Source organism: Magnolia sinica, chromosome 9 (genome assembly GCF_029962835.1).
Source record: "Magnolia sinica isolate HGM2019 chromosome 9, MsV1, whole genome shotgun sequence".
Taxonomy (NCBI): domain Eukaryota; kingdom Viridiplantae; phylum Streptophyta; class Magnoliopsida; order Magnoliales; family Magnoliaceae; genus Magnolia; species Magnolia sinica.
Window position 1 is genome coordinate 11,471,593 of NC_080581.1, and position 18,555 is coordinate 11,490,147.

The window sequence follows — 18,555 nt, forward strand, 5'->3', positions numbered from 1 at the left end:
ATTTGGAGAGATTTGAATTTACTTTATTTTTGGAATCATAACCTTAAATTATAAGTCAAAACGGATGGATGGAATGGATGCAGGGTACATACATCATGGTGGGACCCACAATTAGTATCTACGGACGTTTGTAGATCCGAATCCAATTCCATCGAATCCGCGTACAGTATCTAAGCACCACATCCACAACATCCTTCAATGCCACTCACCGTCCAGACGGTTGCACCCGTTGAAATGGAGCGTAGTCCAAAATTCACGATAATCAAGACCGTCAATTCTCTATCGCACTCATTAAATGGAGGGTTAGAAAGAAAATATTCAATGGTCCACATCCATCAAGTGAAATAGCATGTTAAAATCGTCCATAAAGTTCGGTATTCAGGTCATGCTCTATCCACGGTGGACCCCAAAATTTGGACGGTCTGACTTATCTCCGATGTACACCAACTAGATGAATTGCCACAGTTTAGTCAGCTGTGCCAGACGCACGCTACCGTTTTCCCCGTAATTTTATATATCAAAGCCTCGCGATACAGACCGAAATCCACTACTTACGCAGGGCGTACAACACCCGAGATCTTCCGGTCCAAAATGTATATATTTAAAATCCAATCCATTAATCAGGTTATAAACGTTATTTTAACCGTATATATATAACAATTCATTAATATTATAAACTTAGGTGGGACACACCATGGGTAGACGGCTAAAATATCTTAAGTTCACGTGATGTGGCTAATCCAATTTCTTTTTGAAGATGATTTTGTGTAACTCGTAGATCCCGTGTATTCAAACTTGATGAACCGGTTGGATGAAATACAAACACCATGACGGTCCCGCGTACAATCATATGGTTTGGATCCCACCACCATATGGTGTGGCCCACCTGAGTTTTGAGTAGGTATGAATTTTTTGTTAGGTACATAGAATCGATGCACTCACCTGATGGACGGACTGGATTTTACATACACTACAAGGTGGGCCCCACACAGCCCGGGTGTCGTAACCCGCTGCGTACAACAGGGGTTGTAGAGGATTGCGGTCTTTTAATACCACCGTTTCCCAGACTCCCCCCACCAACCTCCCTCTCTCTCTCTCTCTCTCTCTCTTTCTCTGTTCTGCAGTCTGCCCTAGGGTTTTCTCTCTAGGTTTTCGCTCCCATCTGAAAATCGAGGCCATCGATTCGGTGGTCCCACACCGCATCTTTTTAATCGATCCGTACTCGGATCTTTCGGCGGTCCGCGATGAAGCTGACGGTGAAGACGCTGAAAGGCAGCCACTTCACAATCCAGGTGCAGCCAAACGACACGGTGAGTCCCCCCACTTCTCATACACTGAATCTCCATGTAATTGCAATCCCCAATATTAATTATAGTGTATCTGGCCATACACCAAATTTCAGCGTGTTTCCCTGTTTCACTGAGTGCTGATGCCTTGAAGAAGGAAAGAGAACAATTGGCGACTGCATTGTTGAGATGGGACCCATCATAGGGAAAAATCAGCCCAATCCACTCATCAGGCGGGACCCAGCAGAGAATACAATTACAACTGCCCATCTGGTTGAAAGTACAGATGTGGCCCACCTGATGAGGGAATTGATATTTTACACCCATTCTATTTTATAAGAGGATGTTTCACACACAACTAGTTGGAGGATTGTGTCATGTCCAACTAGCGTGTACAGAATTCAATCCAACTGGAAGGTCACCCCACCTTGAAGAACACCTAGTAAAAAAATCAGGGCCCTTCATCGGGTCGGACACACCAACACTGTCAATGGGCTAGGCCTGGTGTCAGCTTCAGCAAGACTGCCAATATGCTGTGCCTGGTGCCAGTGTTGGCCTGGATTTTTAATTAGTGGTGTTGGGCCTATTCAAAAATTTGATTTTGTTTGGCCTGGGCGGCCTGGTCCATTGGTGGTCAATAGAAAGCAATGGGCAACTGCTGCCCATCTGGTCCATTGGTGGTCAATAGAAAACAATGGACAGCTGCTGCCCGTCTGGTCCAAATGATTGATATGGCCCACCTAATGTGTGAATTGATATAAACACCCATTCCATTATAGAAGAGGTCTTGTACACAACTAGTTGGACAATATCATTATCGCCCAACTAGTGTGTTATTGCTTATGTGTTGAGTGTGTAAAACAATCAATCAGTCTTTAAGGTTTCCCTGCCACTAAGAACACTTGGCGCAAAAGTAGGCCAATCCACTCATCAGATGGGCCACACCATACAAAATAGTTTCAACTGTCCTTTTGGTCCAAAGTGTGGATGTGGCTCGCCTGATGAGTGAATTGATATCTCTGTCAATTCTATTTTATAAGAGGTCTGACCCTCAACTAGTTGGGCGATAGTGTCATTGCCCAACTAGTGCTTAGTGGCCTGTGTGTTAAGTATGTACAACCAATCAGTCTACAAGGTTGCCCCCACCATGAAGAATGCCTATTGCAAAAATCAATCCAATCCACTCATCAAGTGGGCTGCACCATGGAAAAGAATGGAAACTGCCCATTCAGTCCAAAGTACTAACCCAATTCCCTTGGGGGGTGGTGGCGCAGCCGGCTGATGAGGAGGATCAACTGGAACTGGCGTAGCCGGCTGACAGGGAGGATCCACATAATATTATGGCTGTCAATGGGTACCTGATGGATCCGAACTGATTTTAACTGGTTAGTTCATCATCTTGGATCTCGTTAAAATTGGGTTGGGTAGGTATAGGTTGGGTCTAGTTAGTTTAATAGTACCACTAATAAGTATACTAATATTCTAACAACAAAATGAGGTTTTCCCATACACTAATGTAAGAGAACAATTTACACATCATCCATGTGTTAAAGTGGCGCATGTGTGTGCGATCTAATCCATCCATTGGGTGAGTCCAACCATGTAAATGCTCTTATTATTATTATTTTTTTTCTTGAACCCAACTCAATACTTAGATATGAATACCAATTAGGTACTCGAACACCATCGGATCCAGGTGTGGGTCTTCAAGTATGTGACCCCTCAGCAAGACTTGAACTCAGTTAGCCCGCGTACAATACTATGATAACCAGCCCGAACCTAATCCGTTGATAACCCTAGGCTAGGGTCCACTACATATTAGCCCAAAGATAGAGACAAGAAGCTCTTGCTACAATCTAAAGATCAAATGTGACAATCAACACCACCCAATGGAACATAGGATCTGAAGCAATTGATTCACGATGTCAATCTCGTTGTCAAGGGGATCTCACTTGAAAGCGGGCACCAAATAGTTGCAAGGTCCTAACTAGATATTGTTCACTCTTCGAACTTGTGCTCCTGCTCACTCTTTTTTTTTTTTTTTTTTCTTTTTGGAAGATTGAGAATTTTATGATGTGCCAAAAGGTGAAGAAAAGAGAAAAAAAATATACAAGAGAGAGAAAAAGAAAAGAAAAGCAAAATCATAGACAATATAAAGGAAACAAAACTAAAAGACAACAAAACAGGACAAGAGCCCAGGCTCCCAAGCGAGCCAGGCAACCTACAACTCAAAAATGCCCTTGCTCACTATTCCCAGTCATTCATACTTGTAACATTTTGAAACAGATGCTTCCCCACTCTAACACCCATGTTTGTTGCCGCTTAGGTTTAGGCCATGGTGTGCCGTAAAAGCCTTCACGTTAAGGTAATGGTGGTAGCCGTTACACGTTATGGGTTCGTAAAGGCTATAACAACTGTTACATGAAAAATGACCCGTAAAGGCCGTTATAATCCCCGTTACGCCCTCCGTAAAGGCCTTAATGGCCTTTTAATAGTCCATTATGGGGCTGATACAAGTTTTTCAAATTTTTTTCACAAAAAGAGGACTGTAATGGCCGTTACAGCCCCAGTAACGGTCGTTACACCCTGTATCGTAAAAGGTAATGGTGGTGGTCGTTACAGTTGGTTCAGGCTTCATGCAACTACAATCCCTACCCTATGTGGAAGCATTGCCTCACCAAAATACCTAGTTTCTGACACAAGAATGTTAACCCACCAACTATTCTCCCAAGATAGAACTCTTTTGCCAGACCCCACCTCTTAGTGCAAATTATTGTAGTAGATTGCTGAAGCCCAAGAAACTACATGCAATGTTTTTGAACCCTTCAAGCAAAAGCAACAATAACCAGTGTTGTCAAAATCGTTTGATTCATGATGTGAATTGTATGTTGCACAATTATCATATCGAATGGTACGGTCATCATAGAATTGCGTAAATGGGCCCAAAATTACACAAAAATAAAAAAATATTTTTATTCATTTTTCTTCTTTTGCTTTATCCTTTTGCTTATAAAACATGAAAGAGGCCCTACTGTTTGCTTATTTATTTTTTCTTCTTTATTTTTATGCGTTTATTCTTCTTCTTTTTAAAACCCTTTTACAATTTTACTATTTACACATGATATATGTATCGTATGCATGTTCTCAATTGACAATATCATGATATGCGATTACTTTTCATGGTGTATATTGATGGGAAATGGATTATTGACAAGTTTTTAATTTTTCTGATTTATTTGTAATTTTTAGATATTTTTTATTATTTGAAGAAAAACAAAAAAACTTGTGATTTTGTTATGATTTGCAATTCAATATGATTCTACCCCTATTATGATATGTGATCCAATAATGATTTTGAAACCATTGGTTTGAGCATGCCACCAGTTCTCGGCAAGGCCATATTTTGCACCAAGCATTTCTTGAAGCAAAGAATCCTCAATTCTCTACCCATCCTCCAAGCCCAATTCTTGAGCAATGTGATGTTGGCTGTCCTCGCGTCCCTAGTGCCTGTCCTTTGGCCTTTAAATGGCTTGCAAACACCCTCCTGTGCAACTAGATGATATTTGTGGGCATCTTCTTGATCATTCCAGAGAAAATGCTTTTGAATTGCATCTGATTTTGTGTTCACTTTAATAGGGCATCCAAGAAGAGAAAGAAGATACACATTTAAGAGGCCAAAACGGATTTGATAACAATTAATTTATGCCCAAAAGATAAAATTTACTCTTCCAAGACGACAATTTTTTGGTGTATGTTTTGGTAACTTTGCCTCAACACTGTGAGCCAACCTTCCCAATGAGATATGGAATGCTGAGATGCCTCAATGGGAGAAAAGCCACCCCACAACTAAGCTCACTAGCGATAAGAGCCACTTCGTTTGCATCTAAATTGATACCAGATATGCTACTTTGACCTTACTCATTTTCAGACTAGAAACTATTTGGAGATGATAGAAGAGACAACCGCTTGGAATATAATTGCCAACAGTTTGGAGATGATTTATAAACGCTTCCAATTAGGGTCATAGGACAATAGTTTGATGCAAATTTAATGCATCTTTCTTGGGAATTATTGCAATGAATATAGCCCCAAACTTTGTGGATGAAGGCCCATTCATAGAATTCCTTAAAAACATTAATTTTCACTACTTTCCAGCACTTCTGATGTAATAGAAGTGGAAAACCATCTAGCCCTTGAGTCTGTCTTCCTTGGCTTAAAAAAAAGTTGCTTCAATTTCTTCTTCAAAAATTGATGCTCCACTTATAACAAGACTTGTGCAAGTAGTAGATCTATTCGTTTTTCCTTGCAAGTTGCAAAGCAAGGAGGCAAATGAGGGAATTATTATTGATTAACCACAAAAAATGTGGGAGCTTTCTTCTGCAGCTTTACTATGTTTGGTTGCATAGCTGATGCAGGGACATGTGATGGCCTAAACCTAGATGCATGTATAATCAGGTTGAAGAGATTCAAATAATAAAATTAATCAACTAACCCTTTTCAATCAAGGGGATTAAGTAAATCTCAATACAGAGATGAAATCATTCCGCAGGGATCATGCCCTTTAACATAAAATCACGTAAACAGTAAAAAAAGGGAGGACGTAAGGATATGAGGATATCCCAGATCTAGCATAAGCCAGTCCATAGTAAAGTGATTCGATTATCCTGAGTAGCCACCCCTCTTTTCCGTTCAAACTAAAAGGGAATATTCAGAGAAAAACGAAATAGATGAAGAAGAGATGGTAATGCAGGGGCATTTTCACACCAGGCTCGAGTGTGGTTGCCTGTGGGATGCAGAGGCACACTCGGGGTGGGTGGCCTGTGTGAGGCGGGCCACACTTGTGTGAGGCGGGTGGCTCGTGTGAGGCGGTACCCATGTGATTTGGGGCCCATGAGGAAAGTTCGGCCGTGGTCCTAACCCATGAGATGTGGGGCCTAGGCTATAAGATAAAGGGATTAATTCACCATGCTCTAACAGTTCGAGCTTTTAGAGCAAGTGGTTAATTGTCCTGCATCAGATGAGTTCTAGATTAAAGATAGTACGAATTCTAGGGCATTAAAGAAAAGAAGATGGGTGATTCTTACCTTTTCTTGCACCTCGAAGATTTAAAAAGAATGAAAATTTGAAACTGGGGAGGAATCCTCAACACCCAAGGGCCAATTCTGAAACCGTAATTTCTTTGGTAAAAGAGGAAGAAAACATACGAATTTTCATTCATTCACTAATAAAATAGGGTTTCTCACAGTGTATATATAAGTCACAGAAAAAATAAAAAGTGCACTAAAGCCCCCTGAAAAAAAGGAAAAGAACAAAAAAACGCTTAAAACTAAAACACTTGTGCGAAAGGGCATGAAATCCGCCCCATGGGCTTGCGGTCAAGGTGCGGTTATGCCGCTCCTGCACTCGTTGCGCGTCAGAAAATAGGTCCGATGGACCCGATGACCATCCACATCAACTCCTCTACTTCAATATTCTATCGGCGACGCCTCTTCCTCTAGTTTACTCTAAAGGGTGCACCACTGATGTCAGCATCAATTCTCCCCGGGTAGGAAGAATTCTCTATTGGCGAAAGTGAACTTTTGCATCTCTTGAGCAAAGCGGGTCGATGAGTTGCAGCTTTGTCTCTGTGATCCAAGAGTTATCTTTAATGCACCTGTTCTTCTATTTGACTAGAAATTTCTGAAAAAACCCTAGGAGCTAGTGGAAACCAACTCGGAGTCCAAAATTTTCTCTATCTCGTCTATTATCTGTGCAGGTGGAAGACCCTACCAAACCTCATTCACTACAGAATGAACCCCATCTAGTACGTCGAGTTGAAAAGGCAAGTGGATGAATCCCTTAAAAAAGGATTAATTTGTGAAAGTCTGAGCCCATCTTACCTTCTCTTCCACCTGCACCAAGAATAGACGAGATAGAGGAAAATTTGGACTCCAAGGCAGTTTTCACTTGCTCTGGGGGTTTTCAGAAATTTCTAATCAAATGGAGGAACATGCCTGTTACGGATAACCGCGATTTGCTCGAGAGATACAAAAGTTCACTTTCTCTAGTGGCGAATTCTTCTTACCCGGGGAGAATTGCTGTGGACTTCAGTGGTGCACCCTTTAGAGTGTACCAGAGGAGGAGGCGTCACCGACAGAGTATCAGAGCGAAGGAGTTGATGCAGATGGACGCCGGGTCCATCGGACCCATTTTCTGACGCGCTACGAGCACAGGAGCGGCATGACCGCATCCTGACTGCAGGCCCATGGGGCGGATTTCACACCTTATCACGTGGATGTTTTAGTTTTAGGCGCCTTTTTATTGTTTTTAGGGGCTTTTAGTGCACTTTTTATTTTTTCGTGGCTTATATATACACTGTGAGAAACCCTATTTTATTAATGAATGAATGCGCATTCGTATGCTTTATTTTTTATTTTTACCAAAGAGATTAGGGTTTTAGGATTGACCCTTGGGTGTTGAGGATTCCACTCCGATTTTAGATTTTCCTTCTTTTTATATTTTCGAGGTGTAGGAAAATGTAAGAATCATGCGTCGTCTTTTCTTTGATGCCCTAAAATCTGTACTCTCTTTCATCTCAAACCCATCTCTTTTGTTCCTCTATGGATATTCCCTTTTGGTTTGAACGGAAAAGAGGAACTGCTAGTCAGGAGAATCGGATCCAAACTTGACTACGGATTGGCTTATGCTAGATCTAGGATATCCTCATATCTTAGGTCCTCCATTTTTTTATTGTTTACGTGATTTTATGCTAAGGGGCATGATCCTGACGGAATGATTTCATATCTATGTTTAGATTTGCTTAATCTTCTTGATTGAAAATAGTTGATTAATTTTATTATTTGAATCTCTTCAACCTGATTATATATGCATCTAGTGTTAGGTCATCACATCTCCTTGCATTAGGATGTCCATGTATAGCTGTGGATGCAGCATTCACTTGAGAGTTGAGACATGGTTGTCCAAAATGTTCATCGGTGTGCTTGTTAAGGGGTAAGCTCAAGTGTCGTTGGCTGCTTCCACAAAAAAAATGCTCTCTACTCCATTGCCCTAGTACTCCAACAGATGCAACCCATCATAACATTTGATGGCCTAGATTCCAAGAGAGCATGTTCTCATTTTAGGACCCACTTACTCCAAGTCCAAATCTTCACACGTGATATGTTGGCACATGTGCAATAGGATCACTTGTTCAATGTATGTTCTATCGATGCTCTATCAATGCGTTGTTTCAGAAAAGGATATCCGGGAGGTATCATCCACCCAAATGCAATACATGGAGGTGGGCATGGACATCCTTACATTAATTGAGTTATCATTGCATCCTAACAACCCCTTAATTCATGTTTAGATCTCTCATTGTTGACATGAAAGCTTTTTTTTGTGTGTGTGTGTGTGTGAAAAGGAATATGGCCCTTAAGCTATGTTCCCTATGCAGAGCGATGACTTTTATTTTTTCCTTTTATCATTTGTATCATCATATCTCTAAAAAAATTCATTTGTATCATCATGAATCATAAGCTTCTTCCCATATGAATATTTTGGGTTGCTATTGGAATTGTCAATCATATAATTTTCAAAACATTGTCACTTTTCTTTGCGCTATTCTTGGTGGTGTGCATGCTGCTATCTGTCTCTGTTAGTTTAATTTCGTGCTTCTCTTTAGATGGCCATTTTAACCTTTTTCATCCCCATGTGTGTTATTGTTATTTTATAACCTACTTGTATGTGACTATCATTAATCAAATAAAAAAAGACATTTCGATTCAAAACTTTTGTTTTCATGGTAGGATCTATTTGTATAGAGAGAAAACCCTGAAAAACCATGGAAAAGAACTCAACTTCCCCTAATGTGACAATTTTCTCTGTTTGAGAAACCAAAAAAGAGGGGGAAATCGATATCCTTTTCCTAGATTTTCCGTAAAAAAATGAGTAGAACCATTTCCCTTATAAAACCTGTTACATGTTGACTTCCACAGTTGCGAGGCAGCTATTGCTGTTTGAACATTGACCTTTCAATATTTTTCATGTAAAGTGATGATGCGAAACAAACAGCAACAGGGGAATCCTCTTCCCCATTTTTGACGTCATTTTATTCCAGGATTCCATGGACTTATTTTTATTTCCTCTTTTTGGTTTCATCTAAACAATCCAGCCTATAAATAAATTCCATTCGACTCCATCCCATCATAAAACCTATGGGAGTCAGCTTTGTTTCACTCGATACAAGCATAGATTGCAAACCAGGACTTGGTTCAAGAGTTGGGTTTGTCACTGTGTCGGGTTGACTCAGGACTCGATGGTTCAACCAAGTGGCTTATGAAAATTATTGTTATTAGCCAAATGGAAACTGAAAGTCTGAAACCCTATTAAACATTAAAAAAAACAAGAAGTCAGCATGGCCACACAAAAAGTACTTTGCTTAGCGCAGCACATCTCTTGCAGGATAAATTGGTACTTCTCTTTAGATGGCCTTTTTAGCCTTTTTTGCTTTCTCATGAGTTTTTATTTTGTACTGCTACACATCACACATGTGACTATCATAAATCAAATGAGCACACATGTGACTATCATAAATCAAATGAAAAAAGACATTTCAATTCAGAATTTCGGTTTTCAGGGTTAATGATTCCATATCTTTAAAAGAAAATGGTCAGTGTTTTCTATTCATTTGGTTTTTGTTTTTTTGTTTTTTTTTCCCTTTTGAGGTGTCAGTATATTCCATTCAACTCTATCTCATCATAAAAATCCATGTGAATCAGCTTTGTTTCACCTGATACAAGCATAGATTGTAAACCAGGACTTGGCTCAATACTTGGTTAGTGACCATGTCAAGTTGACCCATGACTCAATGTTTTGACCAGGTGCGTCAAGAAAGTAATGATGATGATGATGATGATGATATGAATGGCGACTGAACTCTAATCAAAACATAAAAACAATCAGAAATCAGCTTTTCAAAAAAACAAAATAAAAATAGAAAGCAGCGTGGACTTGTCACATGGGTTGATTTGTGGCCTGCACTATTCATAATCTGGCCACAACATCTCGCAAATCACATTACCTCACTATCTTGCAGCTCAATTGATCACGTGGTCTGGCAAATGCCTTACTCCTTTTGCTATATAATAGAGTGGTCAATTTATTATCTCTTTGGTTGTCCATATTGACCTCTCAATGTAGATTGGTAGTGGAGTTTTCTTTCATCCATATTCTTAGATATCAGAATCCCATCGCTGATGAGCTTGCCAAGGTTGGGGCTAGTAGGGATGGGCTGTGGATGGATGTTCTAAGATGATATGATATGGTATGCCTTTGGGCCGTATTGTGCACCTTTTTTTTTTTTTTTCCACTGGTGTATCAGTGTTGGTATCTTTTTCTGCTTTTTTGGTTTTGATTTCTGTCGTTGGATTCTTGCTGTTGTAGTTGCTTTTCTTCCTTTTTAATGAGATTCTGATTATACACAAAAAAATACCTAATATCTTGCAGCTCAATTAATCTTGTAATCTGGCAAATGCCTTTTGCTATAATAGATTGGTCAATCCGTTATTTCTTTGGACTTCCATATTACTTATTATACACTGAAGTGTATGACAGTGTATGTCTTACTTAAATTTGTATGAAATTTCCCTGTAGAAAATCTTGAATAAATGATTAAATATTTCTTTTGTTTTCAGGTTATGGCTGTAAAGAAGAATATTGAAGAGGCACAAGGTAAAAACAGCTATCCTTGTGGGCAACAATTATTGATTCATAATGGAAAGGTCTTAAAAGACGAGAGTACTTTGGAGGAGAACAAAGTCAGTGAAGATGGTTTTCTTGTTGTCATGCTTAGCAAGGTACACCATCCACTTTCCCTTCGATTATTTAAATGCAGAACTGAATTCTGCACTATCTGCATGGCTGCAAGGCCTAATTTTGCATACTTGGTGCCTTTTTTGCTATGGTAATTGCAACCGAGTACAGAACTACAGATTCATTTGAATTAGAATATTTATGTAGAAAGCCAAGGGCATGTTTGGCTTTGCTAAACAAAGTGGTTTTACTTTTTAATATTGCAATTTTGATTCCGAAAATCACTTCTTAAGGATTTAAGTGTGTTTGGTTAGCCACTTATTTAATCAAATTTTAGGGAAAAAACAAATTTCCAAATTTGTGTTTTTTTCTGCAGCACCTAGCCCCCGTTTCCTACAAGCTTTTTCCTTTTTTGAAAGGCAAAAAATCATATTAAAAGAAGCCAAAGGCAAAGAATAGAGCAAAGAAACATAAATATACAAAAGGCCATCCTTCAATGAGGATCCCACTCCCTTATCAAAAAAAAAAAAAAAAACCTTTGAAATCACCGAAAATGGAGAATCGCTAATATTCCTAAAATAGCGGTTATTCTGCACCCCCCATATGGCCCATAAAGCTGCAAGCAAGTCTAATCTCCAAATCCTTCTAGCACTGCCATCAGGCATACTACCATGTCAAGAAGAGATAAGGTTTGCTGTGGAGCTAGGCATAGTCTAGGAGATCTTGAAAAGTTGTAAGACATTGGACCACAAAACCGAGGCGAAGAGGCAGGAAATAAATAGACGATCGGTAGATTCCACGTCCATCTTGCAAAGGATACAAACATTAGGAAGAATCATCCCTTGCTTTCACAGGTTATTGGCAGTTAGGACTTTGTCGCGGCCCACTAGCCATGCAAAAGCTGCGGCTACCTTAGTTGGAGCACCATAAGATCAGATATAACCATAGCTGCGTCTGGTCAAATTATGCCTCTTGAGAAAATGGAATCATGCAACGATTTGAATGTGAACAAACCAGACCTATCCCTCTGCCAACACAAAGGGTCATCTTCTTCCGGGCTTGGCCTGATGCCTTGAAGGTAAGAGAGAAGCTCAGAAAGTTGTTCCAACTCGACATCATTCAAATTACATTTGCATGGAGGGATCCTCACCCCCTCTGAACCAGATCCAACAAAACATTCCTTCACAGAGATATTATCCATAGGTCAGAGAGCCTCAAGATTGGGAAAGACAGATTTCAACGGGCTCTCCCCTAACTGAAGGTTGTCCCAAAAAAGGGGCTCTGGTTCCATTGCCCAAAGAAAAGCCAATGCCCCTTACAAGCATTGATCTCCAGCTGCATAATAGATTTACAAAAGAATGAAGCTCTATAAAGAGAAAAATGTCTGGATTTCCACCTGTAGATCGAAGTCCCATATTTGCCTGTAATGATGGAATCCCATAAACTGTCTTCTTCACACCCGAACTGCCAAATCCATTTGCTCAATAGGGCCAGATTCATGTCCTTCAACCATCTTAAGCCTGCTCGTCCTTTAATAGGATTACAAAGTTCATTCTAATCAAGGAGGAATTTCTTCTTGGAAATTCCTCCGGACCAGAGGAAATCCCTCCTTAATTTCTCTAATTTGATAGCACTGCCTTAGGACATTTAAACAAAGAGAAATAATAGAGCGGGAGGTTTGAAAGGGCGGCTCTTATCAAGGTTAGCCTCCCCCTGAGGGAGAGGTGTCGGCTCTTCCATGGGGATAACTTCCACTCCATTCTCTCTATAACTTGCAAAAACCACTCATCAAATCGAAGTTCTGTCTCTCTTGTTGGAAGGATTGTTAATTGCAGATGAGCACAGAGCCGTACACATCCACGCATGTGCCATCAAATCTATCCACCTGTTGGTTCGACGATGTCTTCCCTAAAATTAATCCGATTCACTCAGAAGGTGGGCCCCGATATTTGGAAACAAGCGGATGGGTTAGAAAGCTTCCCCCAAGTGTTTACAGAGCCGTACATAGGCTTTGCAAACTGTGGCCACCTTACTAGTGCATTAACCTAATTCTTTGGCCAGGGCATCAATATAGTGGTGCCTTTCTAATGGATGGATTGGATCTCGGACCTACGTGCCATGATGGCAAATGTGTGGTGTGTACATGAGTTGCATTGCACACAGCGTGGGTTTAGCAAATCTCATCTCTAGAGAAGCTAGATGGACACGCCTTTCCCATAAACCCTTGCCTATAGCGCTGTGGGCCCACTGTGATGACCATGCGACATCCACTCCGTCCATCCGTTTCGCAATATCATGTGACGGTATGACTCCAAAAAAAAAAATGAGGTAGATCCAAGACTTAGTGGGCCATGCCATTGGAAACAGTGGGGATCAGCGTGCACGGTGCACCACAGAAACCTTCATGCGGAAATTGTTTTTCTTATGCATGTTTACCAAACATGCACTTTTTACATGAGCAATTCTCATAAGCATGCACTTTTTCACAGAGCAATTCTCAAGAAACAATTTCAAAGTCTTAAAAAAAAAAAAGAAAAATGAAAAAGAAAAAGGAAAGAAAGAAAGAAAGAAACAATTCCAGATTGTTTCTTTGGAATCAATTCTGCAGTTGCAATAAGCAACACCAAACAGGCCCTAAACTAAAGGATTTTCTTTGGTCTTGAGAGGTACTAAAGAAATATAGCTGTGTTAGTGATTGTATTGATCTTCATTTTCTTAGGATGGAATTTATCTGAGATTCCAGGGGCATGCGATGACTAGTGCTTATGTGAGGTAGTTGGGATCTGTAGGGTTATAGGGTAGGCATGTGATGGCGAGTGCTGATCGGTGTGAATATTCATTTTCTAGCTATATTGAAGAAGAGAGGATTTGATTTTTGCATTCATGGCATAGATGATCAAAGTAGTTTTATGTTTGCAGTCTCCTGGTCCTACGGTGTGGGGAATCCAATCATGCGGAATTAGAAACATTGAAGACTGGGATTTGCTTGACCAAGTCTGCCCTTGTTGCCCCTGATAATCTTATCATCAGAGGGGTTTATACAAGTGCCATTTCTTGGGGTGTGGGTTCTAGTAAGACCCCTTGGAAGCAGTGTTCTTGTGTTGCCAAAATTATTGATATCATCAACTAAAGTTTTCCTTCTTTCAAGTTCAACCTTGTTCGCTGTGATGTTTATTTTTGGCAGATGATCTAGCTAAATCATGTGTTGCTAGGCCCACTTTGTATGTTTTCCGACTCTTATCTATCATCCTAATGGACATAGTTTTGCTTTCTTGATCTTTAATAAAATTGTTATTTTTTAAATAATAATAATAATAATAAGAGGATTCCCTCCTGCTTTTTCTTAATAAAATTTGTGCTCAAAAAAAAAAAAAAGGTTCCTCATGTCTGGGAACACGCAGCTGATGATTTTTCTTACCAATGATACAGCCTTAGGAATTTGTGGTCAAACATGATTCTAAACCCTGACCCTAGATAGCTCAGACAAAGCTATGATGATTATGATGTCTGCAGGAATGCATCTTTTATCTTTCATCATTTTTTATTGGTTTTATTTTCTCACATCTATGTTTCTGTTTGTTTTGGCAACTCTGTAGAGCAAAACCACAGGTACATCTGGAGCCTCATCCACTCAGGTATTCTTGCCCATACATCACTCAAGTGCTCTCTGGATGAATATTTCTTTGATCAGAATGCCATATATGTTCTTAAGCCCTAAACTTGCTTATATGTTTCAGCCGCCTCCAACAACAACGACAGCACCAGCTTCTCTTCCTGTTTCTCTGCAGGAGGCCCCTCCACAAGCACCGTAAGATGCTACTACATATTTCTTTTCAGTGTTCACTCTTTTTTTTTTTTTTTGGGTTGTTGTTGTTGATGATGTTCTTCTTCTTCTTCTTCTTCTTCTTCTCATGCATGTGATTCTCCTTGTTACAGTGCTGCAACGAGCGCTGCAACGAGCACTGCAACGACCACTGCAACGACCACTGCAACTGGTTCTGAAACTGCAGCACCAGAGTATGCTTTTATTTGTGAATCAGATCGTGCTTTCATGTTTTTTATTTTATTTTTATTTTTTTAAATTGTATCTCATGGGACCGAGCCATAGCAATATTTTACTTATAATCATCTTCCAGTTGTTAGACTTCCAGAGTTTGCTTCTATGCAGGCTCAGAGTCGTTATCCTGATTCCTGATCACACAAGGTTTGATCTTTGATTGGCAAAAGCCTGTTCGTCCGACTGCTTTATCTCTAGGTTGACTAGGGCTTATGTGGTCTCAGATGAGCTGATCAGCTGAAATGTTTCTTTTTCATTTATTTATCAAGAAGATAAAAGGAAAAAAGAAAGAAAGAAAAGAAATAGAAAAAATCATTATTTTTTATCCTTAATTCTTCATTAATGTCTTCGACTGCATGCCTCTTAACTTTGGATTTATTCTGGTAGCGTGATTAACTTGACTGATGTTTGAAAGTGGTTCTTTACAGTCATTTAACGGACTATCATATGACTGGACAAACATATCTATGCAAGCTCCCATTGTCTGTCTTTCCATGAGAACACGAACATCTTCTGCATATATGATCAGCTGAAATGTTTCTTTTTCATTTATTTATCAAGAAGATAAAAGGAAAAGAAAGAAAGAAAAGAAATAGAAAAAATCTTTATTTTTTATCCTTCATTCTTCATTAATGTCTTCAACTGCATGCCTCTTAGCTTTGGATTTATTCTGGTAGCTTCATTAACTTGACTGATGCTTGAAAGTGGTTCTTTACAGTCTTCATGTAACGGACAATCATATGACTTGGACAAACATATCTATGCAAGTTCCCATTGTCCGTCTTTCCATGAGAACATGGACACTTCTTCTGCATATATTAAAGATGCATGCAGGCACACATGAATGTTCACCGAAGTTGAAGCATGCATGAGAAATGCCAATACATGCATTTGCCTGCATGCCATCATGTTATATGCTCACTGGTATTTTGCTGCCATCATGTTATATGCTCATCGTTCTTTTGCAATTCCACATTTAATCATCACCATCATCATCATCTAAAGCCTTATCCCAATTAATTGGGGTCGGCTACATGAATCCTATTCCACCACTCCACTCTATCAAGGGCTGGACTTTCAGTTGAAACATAGGTCATCAAGTCCTTTTTCTTACTACTATCCACGTCCTTTTTTGGCTTCCCCTTCTATCAGGCGTGGTTCTTGGTCTCAGTTGCACAATTCCACATTTAATGATACTATGGTTTTTATTGCTTAACTGCAGAGTGCAGGCTGATGTATACGGTCAAGCTGCATCCAATCTGGTCGCGGGTAATACTCTTGAGCAGATGATTCAACAAATGATAGATATGGGCGGAGGTAGCTGGGACCGAGAGACAGTCATGCGTGCACTTCGTGCAGCTTACAACAATCCAGAGCGAGCTGTGGAATATTTATATTCTGTATGTCTAAGCATTAGTTTTCCAAGATATATAACTAGACACTTTTGTTTGTGCTAGTTGCTCTGTAGCTGATTTTGTCCTATTTCAGGGTATTCCGGCAGCAGCAGAAGTTGCTGTTCCAGTAGCTCGAGTTCCCTCAAATCAGGCATCAGCCCAAGGGGCCAATGCCGCAACAACTGAAGCCGATTTAGCAGGGGTGGCACCTCTCTCCGGATTACCCAATTCGGCTCCATTGAATCTGTTTCCGCAGGTCAAGTTCTGCTCCTTGTTTGTTCTTAATGCATGCTTCATCCATTCACTTATATGATTTTTTCTAGACCATGTGCACCACCTGACACAGCTATACATGCTGCCATGTGTGCCATCCTGGCACCTATGTGGGCCATCTGAGTCATGCATCTTACAACCCTCACCATATAAATGGCATGGGTCTAATATCAGGCAAACACACTCATCAGGCGGTCTCACATATATCTTTAATGTGGACCAATGGAAATTTGCTTCTAAATCGTCTATCATTTTTGTACGTCTATGGTGAGCCTGATTAATCGAAGAGTCTGATTTCAGGCCAGCCTCATGCATTGCTTGATATTGCAGAATGATCCCACTTTGGCACATGTTACCATATCCAGAGGTGTAATGGGCTTAGCAGAGCCCTGCTTTAAGAGCTTCTCTTGTTATTTTCTGAGTTAGTATTTCTCCAGGGAGCTCCCAATCCCGGTACTGGTGGCGGAGCTGGATCTCTTGATTTCCTTAGAAATAACCAACAGGTGTGCATTTCTATCCCATGCATGTTCTTTTATTAACCTGAGAGACTCGTATTTGTTATTTGTTGTTGCATTTGACTTTCTTAGTTTTGATTTCTTTACATACGTCACCTCAAAGAATCTTTGCTGTAAATTTTGATGTGCAATAACTTTAAAAAAAAATCTAATTACAGAAAATGTTGGCGTTAAATATGTTTATGTTAATGTGAGAATTATCTTGGAATGAGATTCTCTACATCAAAAAGAAAACTGAAAATTTTGAAGTCTTAGACCTCTTGAATGTGAAATTCACTTGTCTTGTTTTGGGGCGAAGATGGTGGTTCTGACCTGTTGATACCCAGATCTTTCAAATACCTTGAGGTAGTCGTGCTGGATTGGGACATGATGCTGGCACTGGATCTGATTCCGGCATGCTACTGCTACTGTACATGAACATTTTATATTAGAAAAATAATTAAATATATAAAATATGTAAAATCTAATGTAAATAGAAAACTAGAAAAATATTAAATGTATTAGCTATGTCCAAGTACCCCTGAAGGCTCATTTGGGAGCATGGAATTGCAATCCTGGATTTTCTGTTCTGTTTGGCAGCATGGATTTTTTTTTTTTTTGGAAAGGTTTTGGCAACATGGATTTTCAAAGTCCTGGATTTCGGAAATTGTGTTTGGGATCCTGGATTTTTTTTTTTTTTTTTTGAAACATGAAGCAATTTATTGGGAGCTTGGATTTTGACTCTTGGATTCCTAGAATCATTTTGTGGTATATTTATAGGATAATGAATGTGATAATGTAAATGCCCTCAAATATTCTAAACATGACATTGATGTGCAACATAAGATAGATGACATTGCGCTGGCCACTTCTATAAAACCTGGATTTCGATTCCTAACTGCTCAAAATCATATTGGATTGAGAAATCCCCACCTGCGTGCCAACGGGGATTGCTGAGATCTATTTCTCACCATCGTCCCACTTTGCTGGAGGTGGCGGAAGAGGATTGGGTTCCAAAATCATTCAGGTTCAAGCTAGCCTAAATGGAGATTGATGAGTTTGAGCAGCTGCTATTGATTGATGCTCTTTTTTTTTTTTTTTTTTGTGGTTGAAGGTTTTGTCGTATTTAGATTAAGCTGAAAGCTTAAGCTACTAAAAGAAGAAGAAGAAAAAAAACTTGGAAGAAAGTTCTCGGTGCCAAGGAGGCAAAGTTCCATATATTATTGAAGGAGATAAATGAGTTAGATGTTAAAGAGGAA

The 18,555-nt window shown here is 39.7% G+C and overlaps 1 protein-coding gene across 4 annotated transcripts in view; it reads left to right on the forward strand.

Moving 5' to 3' along the window:
* Nucleotides 1–1,085: 1,085 nt before the first annotated feature.
* LOC131256890 (ubiquitin receptor RAD23b-like) overlaps nucleotides 1,086–18,555 on the forward strand; it is a 53,796-nt gene continuing 36,326 nt past the window's right edge. For 2 of the 4 annotated variants that reach the window (XR_009177004.1, XR_009177005.1), the window contains exons 1-8: nucleotides 1,086–1,310; nucleotides 10,961–11,122; nucleotides 14,675–14,713; nucleotides 14,816–14,886; nucleotides 15,015–15,095; nucleotides 16,358–16,535; nucleotides 16,624–16,785; nucleotides 17,240–17,305. Coding sequence is in view for 2 of the 4 variants with exons in the window: in XM_058257974.1 (XP_058113957.1) it covers nucleotides 1,245–1,310; nucleotides 10,961–11,122; nucleotides 14,675–14,713; nucleotides 14,816–14,886; nucleotides 15,015–15,095; nucleotides 16,358–16,535; nucleotides 16,624–16,785; nucleotides 17,240–17,305 (825 nt within the window). In the remaining 2 variants the exon portion in view is untranslated. The remainder of the gene's footprint in view (nucleotides 1,311–10,960; nucleotides 11,123–14,674; nucleotides 14,714–14,815; nucleotides 14,887–15,014; nucleotides 15,096–16,357; nucleotides 16,536–16,623; nucleotides 16,786–17,239; nucleotides 17,306–18,555) is intronic. The other 2 variants (XM_058257974.1, XM_058257975.1) reach the window with 2 other exon arrangements.